General features: G+C 45.0%; 1 protein-coding gene across 1 annotated transcript in view; it reads right to left on the bottom strand.

Annotated features, from left to right (window-relative positions):
- Positions 1 to 82: 82 nt before the first annotated feature.
- IGSF3 (immunoglobulin superfamily member 3) overlaps positions 83 to 15,550 on the bottom strand; it is a 51,807-nt gene continuing 36,339 nt past the window's right edge. The window contains exons 9-12 of the mRNA XM_048494057.1: positions 13,177 to 13,587; positions 9,000 to 9,407; positions 4,173 to 4,601; positions 83 to 2,900 (exon numbers count right to left, since the gene is read on the bottom strand). Of these exons, the coding sequence (XP_048350014.1) occupies positions 2,650 to 2,900; positions 4,173 to 4,601; positions 9,000 to 9,407; positions 13,177 to 13,587 (1,499 nt within the window). The 3' untranslated portion in view covers positions 83 to 2,649. The remainder of the gene's footprint in view (positions 2,901 to 4,172; positions 4,602 to 8,999; positions 9,408 to 13,176; positions 13,588 to 15,550) is intronic.

Here is a 15,550-nt window from a genome sequence, read left to right as displayed (position 1 = left end):
GGTATCTTTCAACAGATTGTTTGTGTCAACAGGGAAATGTGAGTACTGGAGTCCCAAAACCACCAAAGCAGGACCATTGAACCACAATCTCAACACATTTTACTACGGCTCTCTCATGTGTTGTATAAAACATTTAGTGCAACATGGTACAAAGTTCTTTTTTTTAAAAAAAAAAATCCCACCGTTTCCCCATATCATGCAAAGGTAGCTCGTTCTTTTTCCTCTGGGTTCATTACTGGAAGTTAAATCAGAGTTATCAAAAAAAGAACAGAAAAGAAACATGGTCTCAAACTGGGCAGTAGATGGACAGCATGATGAACAAGTCATTTGCAAAAGTAACCTGTGCAACCATCAGTGCTGCTGGAGGGGCAATCCTCCCTGTTCATTCTGTGCCTTTACGTGTTTCCAGCATCTGCTCTGCCACAAATGAACAGCTGGTCACTGGAGGTCGCTGTGGGACAGCTTTTAGTAGCATGAAGGATCCAGGAGGGAAAGGAAGGCTTGCTGGTTATGCAGTGACAAGCACTGAGATGCTGCCGGATCAGTACAACAGATTTCCAATGCAAAGATAAACAGCAATGTTCTCCAGGGCAGGAAAACATCTTGCTGACTCATTTCCTTTTAAAGAGCTGAATTGAGTTATAGTTCCTGCCCTGAAGCAGTATATGTACAGGACATTTTACATTTATAAAACAATAGACACAAGCTAGGGGCTTTCTCAGTTTTTTGCTTCGTTCCCATTTGCTTTTTGATCCCTCCTTTCTGAATACACTGCACAGGCAGGAGGATAAAGGGTATGTGCTTTCCAAACACTGAGAAGTTGTCATCTAGGAATAACAATTTGCAGAGGCAGGTGTAGCCCAGGGAACGTTCGGGATGCTTTTATTGGTATGCTACAGAAAGCTACCTCATAGTGAGAGGGCATGCTTCTCAAAAATCTTATAGGTTGGGGAAATAAAATGGGGTAACTTGAACATACACATCTCCCTCCTCCTGCCAGAGTGTATGGGTGGCACAGATCTCTGCACAGATCTTCACAAGCCACAGTTTCCTTGGGTTACTGTATTGTCCCCATGAAGAGGTTCCTGTGGGACAATATAACTTCCTTTCTTGCACTTTAGAGCTTGCTCTGTTGCTGGGTCGTACTTCCACACCTCCCCACACCCAAATCAAGATGGACAACTGCCATGATATGCATCTATTTTATCCAGGTGACTGCACCACATTATGTCCTTGCACACAGATTCATTCTGTGGAAAAGGTAGTGGCCGGCCTTGCCAGGAAGACAGCAAAGGCTGTGTCAAAGGAACCCGGCTTCTCTGTTGTTAGGGTTACACTGAGGGGCATTAAGGAGAGCTCGGTCCACCAGTTATCACAATAATTCCCTCGGCTGGCTTACTCTGGTGGAAAGTAGGCACCCTGCTGGCAGTGAGCCTCAGTGTTGCTAACACCATGTCTTTCACAGAAAGAACAGCTGTTTTTTTGGCCCTAGTATGTCTTTATAGTCCACCTGTGGTTTTTGCAGGGCTGTATGGAAGCGGGTGCTGCATCTGCAGAAATAGAGCTGAAGTAAAAAATGGCACACGCACATATGGGAGGAAAGGGAGACTGTTCAATTCCAACCTTCACTGCTAAGACTGTTTCTGTAATGAGTGCAATGGGAAATGAAACTTGTTTAGTGTGTCCACACTTTCTCTGTCACGTGGTTCAACATCCCAAAGCTATTACAAATCCAGGCCCTCACCAATTTTCCCATTTCCTGAATCATTACTTTGGTCAATTTCGAATGTCTTTAGAGTCAGGAGTCCAGGTTTTTTGTTCCTGTCATCTCCAAGGAAGTGGCAGTGTCGTTTAAACCAAAGGGCAATTGTGTGCATTTCTAAACAGAAGTAGTTCTATAGGCAGCAGTGCTGTGGGCAAAGAGGCCAGTGAACGTTGCAGCAGTGGCATATTTAGGTTTTTGCTGGACTGTAACTGGCACAAGTGATTTCCTCAATGAATGGCAAGGCCACCCTCTCTATCTGTTTTCAGTCCTCCAAAAGGATGAGCTGGCACAAACCCTGCTGTTGCTTGGCAGGAAGAAGTTTCAGTTCAGTTTTCTTAGAAGAAGCCAGTTCCATTTTCTGGGCCTCTCCAAATGAAGGCTCAGGGAGGGCAAACAAAGCCCATATGATCAAACAAACAAACGAACTCAACAAGCCCCACTCTGGCACCAAAGAGTCTCCCCACAGTAACACGCTGGGGATTCTCCGCAGAATCCAAGAATGAATCTTTGGGCAACACGATTAAAGCCCAAAAGACAGGCTGCTGATCATGGAACACAAGAAGGAAATCCAGTATATACAGTGAACACACGGACTTTCCACTCCCCTTTGCCCTGGCCTGGGTCTTCTCTCACGTTCTGAGTGCTTGAGCTTCTCTAGTGTCATGAGAAAAGAGGATTTCACGTCCTTGCCTGGCAGACCTGGCAGGATTGAACCAGAACTGGGCAGTTCATGACATTTAGTTCCAAAAGATGACAGATGCGTCATCATGGAGCTTTGTCAGGATCCAAGGTACAGATGCTGAAACAAAAAGACAACACACACACACACTTCCTTTGGGTTCCAGGTGCGTTTTCACCTCTCTTTCCCTCACTGCAGGCCTCTTTTAATCAATAGTCCCTGGGTGGATGCTGAGAACAGGTGGCTCCAGGCAAGTGGGTGAGTAGTTGAGATGTGGCTCTTTGATCCACAGCAGAGGGACCCCGTTCTTGCCTTCAGAATTCTTGCTGGAGTTCCTACTCTTGAACCGCACCAAGAGGATGGTGATGATGAGGATGCCAAAGATGGGGAAAGGATAAAAAAACACAAAGTAGAAGAGGGCATCATTGGAGCAGGTGACAGACTGCAGAGAGGACCCTGGGGGAGAAAGTTACAAGAGAACAAGATAAACATTCAGGGCAGGAGAAGTTTGTTTCCTTTGTGCACCACACTAATAGCCACCAAGCAAGGCACCGATTTCCTACATAGGGGTGAGGCTGGCCCTACAATGAGATGGAGCAAGGAGCCCAGCTGATGTTGTGTGCTATTGCACGCAATATCTCCATTTTTTGCCAGTTCTGTGGGTTCTAGATCTTCTGCCCCACACACTAAACTGTCATAAGTTGGCCCTGCTAATGATTGCCACATGCAGGAATGGAGTTTCAAAACTCTGCCTTATCAGCAGGGATCTCATCCATTTGCTCTCTTATCCATATCCTGTTAAAGAACAATCACCTTTCGGCAAGAGCTTCCACCTGACTGGCTGGGCTGGGCAGGGCAGCTTATGACTAGATGTGAATGTCAGCCCAGAGTATTTGGAGATGGTATTAGGACCATAGGGATTTTAACTCCTCAACATCAGGTCCTGACTGGGTTGCAAAACTATGGATAGAAAATTGTTCTAAGTTCTGAGAGACTTCAGTCATCAAAATAAAAGTACTTTGACAAAGGGCTTCTGGCTATCAACAAAAGTTAATGATGGGGAGCAATTAAGGATTCTTGGGATTCTATCCTGTTGCCTGTAGCACAGTTTTATTCTAGCTGCTGCAAGGAAAGGAGTGGTCCAGTTGCTGCCATCAAATGATAGCTACATTGTCATTTCATTGTGGCATTTTCTGTTGATGTGTTTATTATGGATCATGTAGTTATGCACCACATTAACACCATGTATCTTACTATGTAAGTGTATCATAAACCCTAAATAGTTGGAAGGAAGCTGCAGATGATATAGGGAGCAGGGTTGAAACAACCACAGGACAGAAATACATTTTTTTAAAAGCCTGACTCCAAGACTGACAATGGAACCCCAGAACGCTGCCTGCACAGTTCTGCAAACTAGAAAATTTCCTGAGATAGGAATTCCAGCCATCCTCTGATTAGGAACTGATAGAGTTTTATAAACCTTCAAAGTAGTAAACAAACGGTTAAGTTAAGCCAAGAAGATAGGAGGGGCAAACATTTTAGTAACTCTGTCTTATATTCAAGCTTGGCAATTCCATTAATGCCCTCATCTGACATTCTTCAACCCCAGCCAATTTTGCTCCCTAAATATGTTCTGAAGTTATTATTATTATTATTATTTTTTATTGGATTTATATGCCCCCTCACCCCCGAAGGGCTGGTTATACTTTCCCCAGCTGATTCCCTCACCTGTATCTTGTACGTAAACAGATATGGGGCCAGATTCTTCTTCATCCAGTTTGTACCATGAACCCCTGGGGTCAGGCAGCCATTCTTCCACACGGCAAGAGTAATTGCCTCCATCTGTAGAACTGGCCTGCAATACAGTCAATCGGTAGAGTGTGTTCGAGAGCCTCTGAAAGCGCAGCCTGCCCTGCCAGGGGCTAGCTTCTGGACTGAAGACAGCATCCTGGCCTACTCTCAACAAGACCACCTTCTCTTCTCCATCCTTGTTGCGGCTGGAACGTTTGTCTCTGCCTTTGGTCTTCAGGATGACCCATGACACAGCAAAGTGGGACTCTTGGCTGGAGACTGACAGGATGGAGCAATCCAAGTGAAAATGCCCCTGCTCTGGCACTGTCAGATTGGCTGTGGTTGTATCCACTTGCAAAGAGGCATCTGCAGGTTGTGGAAACATGTACAGATAGCCATTAGCCTCTTTCCTTGCACAAGCACATATACACAAACACTGAGATATGGCTTCTTTAACAGGACAACCAAGGCCAAAACAGCAGAGGTTCTCAAACTTTGTTGTAAGAAGCTGCCCGATATTTTTTAAAAAACAAAAAAACAACTGTTCAATTAAGCATAAAGTGAGATGAGCACAGAAAACAAAGGTTTGACAAGAATGACGGTATCCTCAGCATGGAAGGGTAGGGAGGATAAAGGTACAGTCCATATGGATTTTATAGATATCTTTCCAAGTCATCCACAGAAGAGTGCAAGGAATCAAAACGGCATGAGAGAATTAAGTTATCACCAGATTCAGACATTCACAAGGCACAAAGCACAAGGGTGGGCACAGAGTCTCTTTTATTCTACTGAATGTAGCAAGAAGGCAATGAGAGGATAGGAAGGTGGTCTTTGCTTTCCCAAGCAGCCCCCTGTTGCAATCTGAGAACCATAGCTACAAAGTGTCACACACAACCCCCCCTCCCCCATACCTAAGGGTCCACTCTTGTGTTACAGGAATGGCCTGTTGCTGTCCTCTCACCATTCAAAGCTCTAAGCTAGAACTCTGTGAGCAGGTGGATACCCTTCTAGCATACAACCTTAGCTACAGGGACGACTAAGCATGTGTGTTCAAACAAAGGCATGCATTCAACCTTGCAGTTCCAAAGACTTAACAGAACTTCAAGTCTTTGGAAGAGGAGATAGTGATTTCAATTGATTATTCTTGCCTACTCTGTTTGCCCCATGCCGCTCCTGAAGGTCTGCTGACCCCCAAGAATAAAGGGGGGGAGGAGATCAATGGCCAGCAACTGGAGCAGGAAGCAGAAAAGATTCATTCAGCAAAGTTTCCCCACTCAAATTATGCAAGGGGCTTATTTGCTTTGACAAAGGAAGCAAGAGAATTGGAACAGGAATGTTTCAATGCCATTTATCCATTCACATTGTGCCTATTAAGAAATAAATACAGACAATGCATAATTAAGAATAGAGCCAACTTTATACTGGAGCCTTGCATTTTCTCCCCTCCATAGCATTATCCCACAAAAGAACATTTTATTGGCCTGAAGGTTGGTGAATTTATTAAGCAGCCCCAAAGGGTCGGGGGAGGGAGCAGAGAAAAGCAGGAATAGTTTGCAGAACACAGTGAATAAATTGATGGATTGCTGAAGTACAAAGATATCCATTACATCTTAATTTTGTTCTGAGTGGGAAAAGTTTGTGGTATGTTTTAAAACCTAAATTAATGATTTCTCACTCTGTCCTTCACAGCTTCAAGAGTAGCTTCAAAATTTCCACCTCTGTCTGTTTCTGTCTTATCTTGAGGCTGCCAACAGGCCGTCTGAGAACTTAAAGTCCAGAAGGAGAATTTGGAAGCTCTGCTCTAATGCATGTAGCATTCATAATGATTACTGCCTGGAGGCATTCTTTCCCCAGAGACATTGCGATCTTTTCTTCTTAGGCCTGAACACTTGGAAAAAAACACACGTTGCTTTAGCAAATAAGCAAGAGAGAAGATATTCACATTTCCCCTGAATGTTGGCTTGTTCTTCAGAGTACAAATCCTTGTCTGCAGAGATTACAGCCCTCTTAAACTTTCTTCTGATATTTGCTAACTATATTATGGATTCTTCCTATGGATAAAGTTTGTTGAAGTGTATGGGATCTGTATCTACTGATTTTAATGGTTTTTAACAGAGCAATCTTACCTTTTCATTCCTTCAACACTGGAAACCCTATCTTATTTATTTATTTTTATATTTACATTCTGCCCTAACCCCAAGGGACTCAGGGCAGCTTACAATGGCATAAAGCTTAAAATAATATATAAAATTCCTATAAATAACAATCAATAAAAACAAATCATAAAACCATTTAAATCAATCCAACTAAAAACCCCAGATGGCGAAACATATTGTTTCTCCCATGGGAGGCTCAGGGGAGGTATCGCAAACAGGAAACATCCGGCTGGCTTGATGGAAAGGCTTGGTGGAGCAGCTCCATTTTACAGGCCCTGCGGAATTGGGTCAGGCTCCGCAGGGCCCTGATGTTACTTGGCAGCATGTTCCACCAGGCCTGTTATGTTATGGCCAGCCAGATATCCCTTGGGGCGGGGACCACCAGTAGATTCCCCTCCGCTGAGCGGAGAAGTCTCTGAGGGCGATATTGGAAGATGCGATCCTGCAAGTATGTGGGTCTAAGGCTGCTTATATAGATTACTCTGAAGATGATCTGATACTCGATGAGTAGCCAGTGTAGATATTCCAGGACAGGTGTTATATGGTCTCTGCTGGCTACTCCTGTAAGCAGCCTCGCAGCTGCATTTTGGACTAATTTTAATTTCTGGATCAGTGACAAAGGTAGGCCAATGTAGAGCAAGTTGCAGTAATCTAGCCTGGAGGTGACTATTGCATGGATGACTGCAGCAAGGTTGGATTGGGAGAGGTAGGGGACCAACTGCCTAGCCTGGCAAAAGTGGGAAAATGCAGTCTGGGCTGTTCTTGTGATGTGGTCCTCCAACAAAATGTAGAGTCCAAGGTCACGCCAAGACTCTTCACTGATGAGGCCAGGTGTTGGGCCTCACCATCTAAGGTTGGCAGTTGGAAGTTCCCCAGCCTCTTCCCCCAACCCAGCCACAGGATCTCTGTCTTCGCTGGATTAAGTTTTAGTCTGCTTGTTTTCAACCAGCCAGCCACAGCTTCTAAACAATGCTGGAGGGCATCAAGGGCGGAGTCTGGCTGACCCTCCATTGTAAGGATGAGTTGGGTGTCATCAGCATACATGGCACTGTAAACCGTAGCTCCGTACCAACTGGGCCAGGAGTTACATGAAGATGTTAAATAACATCAGGGAAGGTGTTATCTGGGGGGATGTATCCAAGCAACACCCCAACACTCCTGGTGGGGTGTTGCTTGGATACATCCCCCCAGATATCAACTGCAGTCCCCGGCCCTGGAGGAAAGAGGTCATCCAGCGCAAGGCTGTCCCTCTAACTCTGGTGTTAGTGAGGTGGTGGACCAGAGGTTCATGGTCTACTATGTCAAATGCTGTGTTCAGATCTAATAATAACAGCAGCGCAGTCCCACCTCAATCCAATTGGAGCTGGAGCTCATCCACAATGGTGAGTAACACAGTCTCCGTCCCATGACCAGTAGGGAAACTGGACTGGTAGGGATCCAACACCTTTGCGTCATCCAGGAAAATCTGTAGCTGTTCTGCAACCACTCTTTCAATTACCTTACCCAGGAACAATAAATTTGTAAATGGGTGGTAATTGGCCAGATCAAAGGATCTAAAGATGGTCTTTTTTAAGAGCAGGCAGACCACTGCCTCTTTTAACTGCCCTGAAAATACTCCTTGCTCAAGAGAGAAGTTGATAATTTTCAACAGGGGTGTAGAAGATGTAAATCCTTCATTTAAGCACTTCAAAGGCAGTCACCTCCTAACTGTTTAAAAAAATGGCTGTATCAACTGTCAAACATTAATGATTAGCAGCTTTCCATACTGTCTTTTCACATGGACTTCACTCTGGCCCTTTATCTATTTGCATTTTCTCCCTACATTGACTTTTTGAGCGAAAATCCTTGACCTGAACAGCCAAAGAGGCACTGAAACCATACAATTATCTCCCATCAAATGCATACACAAAATCACAGCACCATTTCAAACAGATATGTCAACTTCTTATATGGGAAGTTGTTTAACTGATCTCAAGCCACTGACATATATTAGATCAAAATAATAGGTCCTTATTTTCAGCACACTACCAAGTGCCCCTTTACCTCAGCTAACCTCTGAGGTCAGAGATAATTTTACAAGCCCTTCTCTGGTACTGTGGGAGACAGAAAATTCTACTAGATGACCTCCATGTCCATAACTTTCACTGAATCCTTCCTCCCTTTAACATTACAAATGAAGGCAGCAAAGGGACATAGAAAACATAGGTCAGCTACTGCTGTTACCTATTCTTCTCTCAGTAGGAAACTTGTATGCCCTAAGAAAACAAACCTAGAAAGGACGATGAGGTGACCATGTGAGTTTTGTGCTCTTTCCTGGCTGCTCCCCACTTCAAGTGAGCATCTGCTCGCTAAATGTTGCAAACCAATAATGGGAGGAGGCGGGCAACAACATGTATTCATGTAACCTACCCACTGTTTATAAAAGACAGCCAAATATCTTGTTTGTCACTGAACAGCGTGTTCATGACTTCTCTCTCTCATCTCTCACACACACCCTAAACAGGGAAGTGGGGGCTGGATGGTAACTGAAGATGGGAACCTGACAGCCACACTTCTCTCACAGCACTACATGAGCTTCTCTGCATCACTGCTCCCAACACCTTCTTACCTGGTTGCTTCACCACAATGGTGGTCAGGCCAGAGAGGCTTTCTGCCCGTCTGTACCATGTATTAGTAGGATCCTGCAACCACTCCTCCACGCGGCAGTTGTAGACACCGCTGTCCTGAACGGTCATGTTCTGGATGGTAAGCAGGTAAAGGCCTGGAGAAGGGCTTTCCAAGCGCAGCCTACTCTTCAGGTCATTTGCTGTTGCCAGTTCTCCATACAAGAAAGTGGCTTGGCGGCTCAGCTTTACAATTTCCTCTTTCTCTGGATGGCCAGGTTTCCACACATACCATTCCACAGACAAGTGGGAAGAGTGGCTGCTCCGGCTGGTGACCAGACACTCCAAGGTCACCCACCCGTTCTCTAGAATTGTGAGATTCTTCAGGGTCTGGTTTACCTCCAAAAGGTTATCTAGTAAAAAAATAGACAAAATAAACAAACAACATGCAATGTAGTGCCGAAGGTTTTCATGGCTGGAATCAACTGGCAATTGTGGGATTTCCGGGCTATGTGGCCGTGGCCTGGTAGTTTTTGCTCCAAATGTTTTGCTTGCATCTATGGCTGGCATCTTCAGAGGCAGGTCATTATGCCACAGAGAGAAACAGATCTCATTGTGACATGCTCCTGAAGTTGCCAGCTATGGTTGCAGGCAAAATGTTAAGAGCAAAAACTACCAGACCACGGCCACAAGCCCAGAAATCCCACAACAGCCAAACAACATCCAATTGCTAACAACACAACAGAACAAATGGGCAGCCACTGTATTTCACACTTTCAATTCTGCAGAATACTTGCTTTTCATCCTGTATCTAGAAGAGCAATTTTTATTTGAAACTAGCGGGGCCTGGCCACGCGTTGCTGTGGCAATTGTCCTTCTCATCACAGTCCGCAACCCACAAAGATGTCCAGGCAGGTCCAATGAGCCCCAGCATAGCTTTTTGGGGTGGTCAAATGGAATCCCTCTTTCCCTTTTCAATTCACATTGTTATATGGTGGTGTCTTTTTTTTTAGTATAATAAGGTAACCCTTTCCATTCCACAACAGAACTGTCCAGAGTGCGAATCCCGCTGTCCATGAGGCTGGTTGACATGCACAGTCCCAGCTTCAGTAAGGCAGAACTGGGGCAAGCAGGCTATCCCAGTCAGGCAGCAGAGGCAGGGTGGGGAGGCGCTCAGATTGAGGCCAGCTCCCTGGGTTCTTAATGGGCCATGTGCAAAAGAAGCGGAGCCAGTAGTGTTGGTTTGCCCCCATCCCGCAGATTTTCTTAGAAGAAAAAGGCAAACTCCAGCTCGCTTTTAGTAAAAGAGAGCTGTGGTGAATATGGGTGAGGAAGTGGGTAAGTGGTGGTTGGATGTGAGGGAGGGCAGAGTGAGGTGTGTAAGGATGAGCTGGATGTGTATGAGAGTATGTGTGTTGTGTGGTACCAGTGGGTGAGGCACAGAGAGTGAAAGTTACCTGCATGTATGTGTGGGGGGGAACCCCACCTGACGTCTCACATGGCAAAATGTGTATGTGTTTCACTTCCACTCGTATTACCTAACAGTATTACCTATTTACTGTTTTAACTGCTCATCTCTGCCCATCTGCGCGAAGATTCTAAGGGCATACCAACCCCTCAGGCCACAGACACGCTGCACGAACATTCTAAGGGTGACAGTTAAAAACAGCCAGCTTCATGGCTTGGTGCGCCAGGAAAAAGACGTTTTACCTGGCTCAGGTGTGGACTTTTGGCGATTTGAAGGTCCAATTACCTGCCTGCAACAGGGAGGGACCTCATGTGAAAATTTGGGGGCGATCCATCCAGCCGTTTCGGCATTAGGGCATGACTAACAAAGTCACTGTTAGCTTTATATATATATAGATTGCTCCAGGGGTGAAGCGTTGGATTTCTGCTGTTTCTATGGTTTGTCTAGTATGGCTCAGAAATTTGAAAATCACAAAGGAATGTCATTCCATTGAATGGAAAGGACACCATGAAAGCTTACTTGGTAAACACATGCGAGTGATGCAGCCACAAAATTCATTGATAAGGTTTCAATGGAGCACATTTTGGAGCAGCAGAATACCGCTGTGGACTGGGCAGTTCTCTTACATCACTAAAACCTTTACTGGACACAGCTTTATTCCCAAATTATTGCAAGGCACTGGTTCAGTATTTATTTTATTTTTATTTCTTCAATTTGATGATCTTGCTCTCCAATGTCACCAATTTGATGATCTTGCTCTCCAATGTCACCAATGAGCTTGCTTGAAGAGCTTGAACTTCAGACTCTCACACAAAGCACTGAGATTCATGTTCAGCGACAACTGTAGAATTTGGTCCTAAGGATGGTCAACCACTTGAAGGATCTGTCTGCAAAATCTTCAGCATTTGGTACTGATGATTCACCAACGAGTTGTGCCAACGACTTAATCTAGAACTGTATTGTATGCACAGAAACTCAGGCATTTTGCAGCCCAGGAAGTCAAGTCTCAACCAAGGCTCAACTATTAGGACAGGCTCTTTGTTTATTTAATTTATTTATTTATTTGATTTCTAAACCACCCTCCCCCTAGGGGCTCAGGGTGGTGAACAACAATGATAAAAACAGCTTAAAAACGTAACATAAAACTGATTAGCAGCAATAAAATCCGGAACCGTACAGCGTCAGAGGGCATTTCACCCTCCCTACCATTATGCCCACGGGAGGCCAATGTATTTAACAGCAGGCTGGCCAAATGTACAACAGCAGTGTATTTAACCAGGCTGGCCAAATGCCTGGCGGAACAGGTCCGTCTTACAGGCCCTGCAGAAACTCTGCAGGTCCTGCAGGGCCCTGATCTCCCTTGGAAGCCTGTTCCACCAGGTAGGGACCAGGGCTGTAAAAGCCCTGGCCCTTGTAGAGGCCAGCCTGTTAGCTTGTGTGATTGCAACACTGAGGCAGCAGCTATTTTTCAAAAGGTCAGGCACAAAGCAACCCTTGCTTCCTCCTCTTTCCCTCCTGTGTCAAGCCCAGTGCCATTCTTCCTTTCCAACCACAAGGAAGGGGACAAAAAAACAGATTGCCCTTCAAGAACAAAACACGCAGACATCCACAAGCTTTCTGAAGTGATGCATAGTTGGTGAAAACAGCTGCCCTCTTGAGCCCCTTCCTGTAACAGATCACACATTTCTCTTGCCCATTTTCATTTGCTGACTGGCAGTTTCTTGATTTATTCAGTGCTTTCTTATTTCCTCTTTTCTTCTACTCCTGCCAAGGAAACTATTGCCCCTTAGCAGGCAGCTTCCCTCCTCATTAAACTCACATTTCCAAGGCGCAGAGTATGAATGCAGAAACATTGCTCAACACCCCCACTGGGATCCAGGCAATGTGTTAAAGAAAAAAGTGTACAAGGAGGTAAGCGGAAGGAGAGGGATAAGGAGGAACTGTACACAGAGACTGCCCAAGCAAACCGATTCCTTCTCATTAAATCACTAGTCACAAGATGCTGTCTCAGAAGCATAATAAGGAACAGTTTACCTAATCCTTCCTTCTGCCATTGAAGCACTTCCTCATTTAAGCAGCCTATGACAATCTGCAACTTAATGAAGGTACACAATACAGTTTACATAACAACACCTTGGCATGAAAACACAGACTCCTGAAATTAGAAGCAGAAGCATTCTGCATGGTCATTTTATAGGCTTTTATGTGCATTCCATGAGGCACAGCCTGTTATGACCTGCAGTACTTCTGCCAGGCAGGAGCAGGAAACACTGCACTATGATTGCCTGCCATAGCAGGCAAGAAATGTCAAATCTATAATATACTGTAAGAAATGTCAAATCTACACTATTCTTCCATTTCCCCAAATATGCTTTCTGCATGTCTAGTTTTGTACCAAAGAAATAGAAAAATAACAGACAGAAAGCAAAGAAGGAAAGACTATAGTGAAACTCCTGGGCAAACACGTCCTTACAACATTTAGTAAGCCATGATCTATGAATATGATGCCAACAGATGCCACGTGGTGTGCGCGCATGGTGCGGGGGGAGATGCACAGGCAAGGCAAGGCATGCATGAAAGGGAGTTGTGGCTCCTGATAAACAGCAAGATGAAGTACATAAGCACTCACATGCATGAACATGTGCTGTGACAGAAGATTTGCCGGTTTGGAGCACACGCTTCTATTTGCGTATTGCCTGCACTGGACACATTACCTGGCAACTTAACTGTGACTTCAGTCCGACCTGAAACCTCCTCTGCCAGCTTATACCAGGCGTGGTTGGGGTTCAGAAGCCACTCCTCCACATGGCAGTAATAGCTGCCCGTATCGCTGACCTGTGCCCTCTGCACTGTGAGGCTGAAGAGTCCTCCAGACAAGGACCTCTCAAACTGCAGCCTTCCCTTCAGCCCATCTTCTTCGGCGTAGGTGCCATACTCAAACACGGAGTTATGGGTGGTCTTCAAGATCAGCCTGCCGTCTGTGTCAGCTGGCTTGTGGACGTACCATAAAACAGCAAAGTGAGAGTCTGGACTGGTCTGAGACTTCACAGAGCAATTTAGGGGAATGGGCCTGTTCTCCACAAGAGTGACACTCCGCTTTGATTTGCTGACCTGCAACTTCGTCACTGGAAAAGGAGGGGAGAGAGAGAAAGAATGACCAGTTAACAAAGAAAATCAGGTTTCCTGAACAAAGATAAACAATACAATATTTTAAATTCATTTATGAATAACAATAACGTGCTTGTGCAACAGCATTAATAAAGAGAAACTACGCAAGTCTGGGAATATTCCAACACAATTATGCTACTGTGCTTTTAAACAACTATATATATATCATTATGTGCATCTACTACCCTGGCGAACTACACCGTAAAACAAAGCCCCCTCCCCCGCAAACTATTCCTTGCTTCTGTAACCTGCCCCCCTGTATCAGGGCTCAGACCCATTTCAACCTGCGCTCCAATCTTCTAATAATCATGTCATCATTCTGACTCTGAGATCTGGTTGCTTTTACCCTCAGTTTGGTAGGGCTGGTTTGATTGTAGTTACAGCATATTACACATTCTCACAAAATTATAATTGGCAAGAGCAGCAAAGAAAAGTTTTGGCTTGTTGCACCTTGTCAGGATTAAGCAACTTGCTGCTTGAACCACAGTGTATATTAATGTGGTGGGGTTTTTTTGTTTTGCAAATACCCAGTCCAAAGCATTCTCTAAAGCCACACACACAGCAAAAAAGGCAAGTCACAATGGTGCTCAGATTGTTGTTCTGTGGAGTCCATGTTTTATAAAATCACAGTTTAAGTCAAAATGCTGATGTATTCCAGAACACTGGATATGCCCACCACAATTTGTCTGACTTGAATGTCGTCCTTCTGGCTTCCAAAACAAGGGAGAGCATCCCCAGTGTAGCCTCAAAAGCTTTACCTCCTTTAACTCTTATTAGGTTGCCTGCAATATCGGGTGCACGGGAGGAAATGGAATGAAAGTTATGTACGAATCACTCCTAAGGGGAAAAATGAGGTAAGTCTCATGACAATAGGGCTTTGCTTGCCTGATACACGACTCAAGGCTTATACATCCTGGCAACACATTAAAAAGTTCCCCTGGAGCCTATACTGCTGTTGGCTTTAATCAGTATGCTAATAAAGATAAGATCGCTGTGCTATGTGATGACATGACATACAGAGGAAAGAAGCCCTCATCTCCTCTCTCTAGGGAGCTCGCTTTAATAGGAAGGCTTGGGCTCAGACTGCTGAGTAGATACTTTCCACCTTATTAATTTTAGGAAAATAACATCAGTCACCAAAAGGTGGCAACATGACCCACAGAACCTTCCTTGCTGGTTCGAAGGAGAAAGGGGTTATTTCCATGTCTTTGCCAGCACTTGGGAGTCCTTGGAATAAAAAAGCAGTAAGAGAAATGAACTGATTCACAGAAACTCCACTCCTTCCCCTTGCCCCCTCCCCCTCCCTAACAGTTTATTTTTAATTGGTACTGGATTATTTTCTGGCACTGTTGCTAAGGGAACCTCAGTTGCTATAGTAACTGTATACATTAAACGGGCAGCCTATATCTGTTAATAAAGTGCTATGAACACTCATGTGAGGGGACTGGGATGTTCACTCTCAAACTCAGCATAAATGTCCACCTGAAATACTCAGTTCACCTGTAACACTGATTCTTCCCCCTACTCAGTTCTCTCCCCTCTAGCTTCGTGTAGCTCCCAGCTCTGTAATGCTAGAGCAGGAGGCATCCAAACCATGTGTGCAGCCAACATTCTGCCCAGTGTTAAACACAGCACAGATGCACTGAGCTGGAGGGATGCACAGCCCTGCTCTCTCAACCTCTTTTCTAGCTTCACAGGGATACCAGTTTTCAGTGTGATCTACAAGCATCTGTCATAGCCCTGCGTCAGCAGCGTGCAGCACCGTCGAATGCATGATGAGGGAGCATGGCCTCCTCTGTGGGGCAGGTGCAATTTGCCACTTGAGTGCTTGGCTGGGGGCAACCATCATTCACTCCAGGCATGTAGCCTATTTGTGCAAAGCCATAAAGTGACACATACTGGCAGCAAGTTCCACATTCT

The sequence above is a fragment of the Sphaerodactylus townsendi genome, linkage group LG04 (assembly GCF_021028975.2).
Source record: "Sphaerodactylus townsendi isolate TG3544 linkage group LG04, MPM_Stown_v2.3, whole genome shotgun sequence".
Classification (NCBI taxonomy): domain Eukaryota; kingdom Metazoa; phylum Chordata; class Lepidosauria; order Squamata; family Sphaerodactylidae; genus Sphaerodactylus; species Sphaerodactylus townsendi.
Note: the sequence above shows the minus strand (reverse complement) of the source record. Positions and strands in the feature narration are given on the sequence as shown.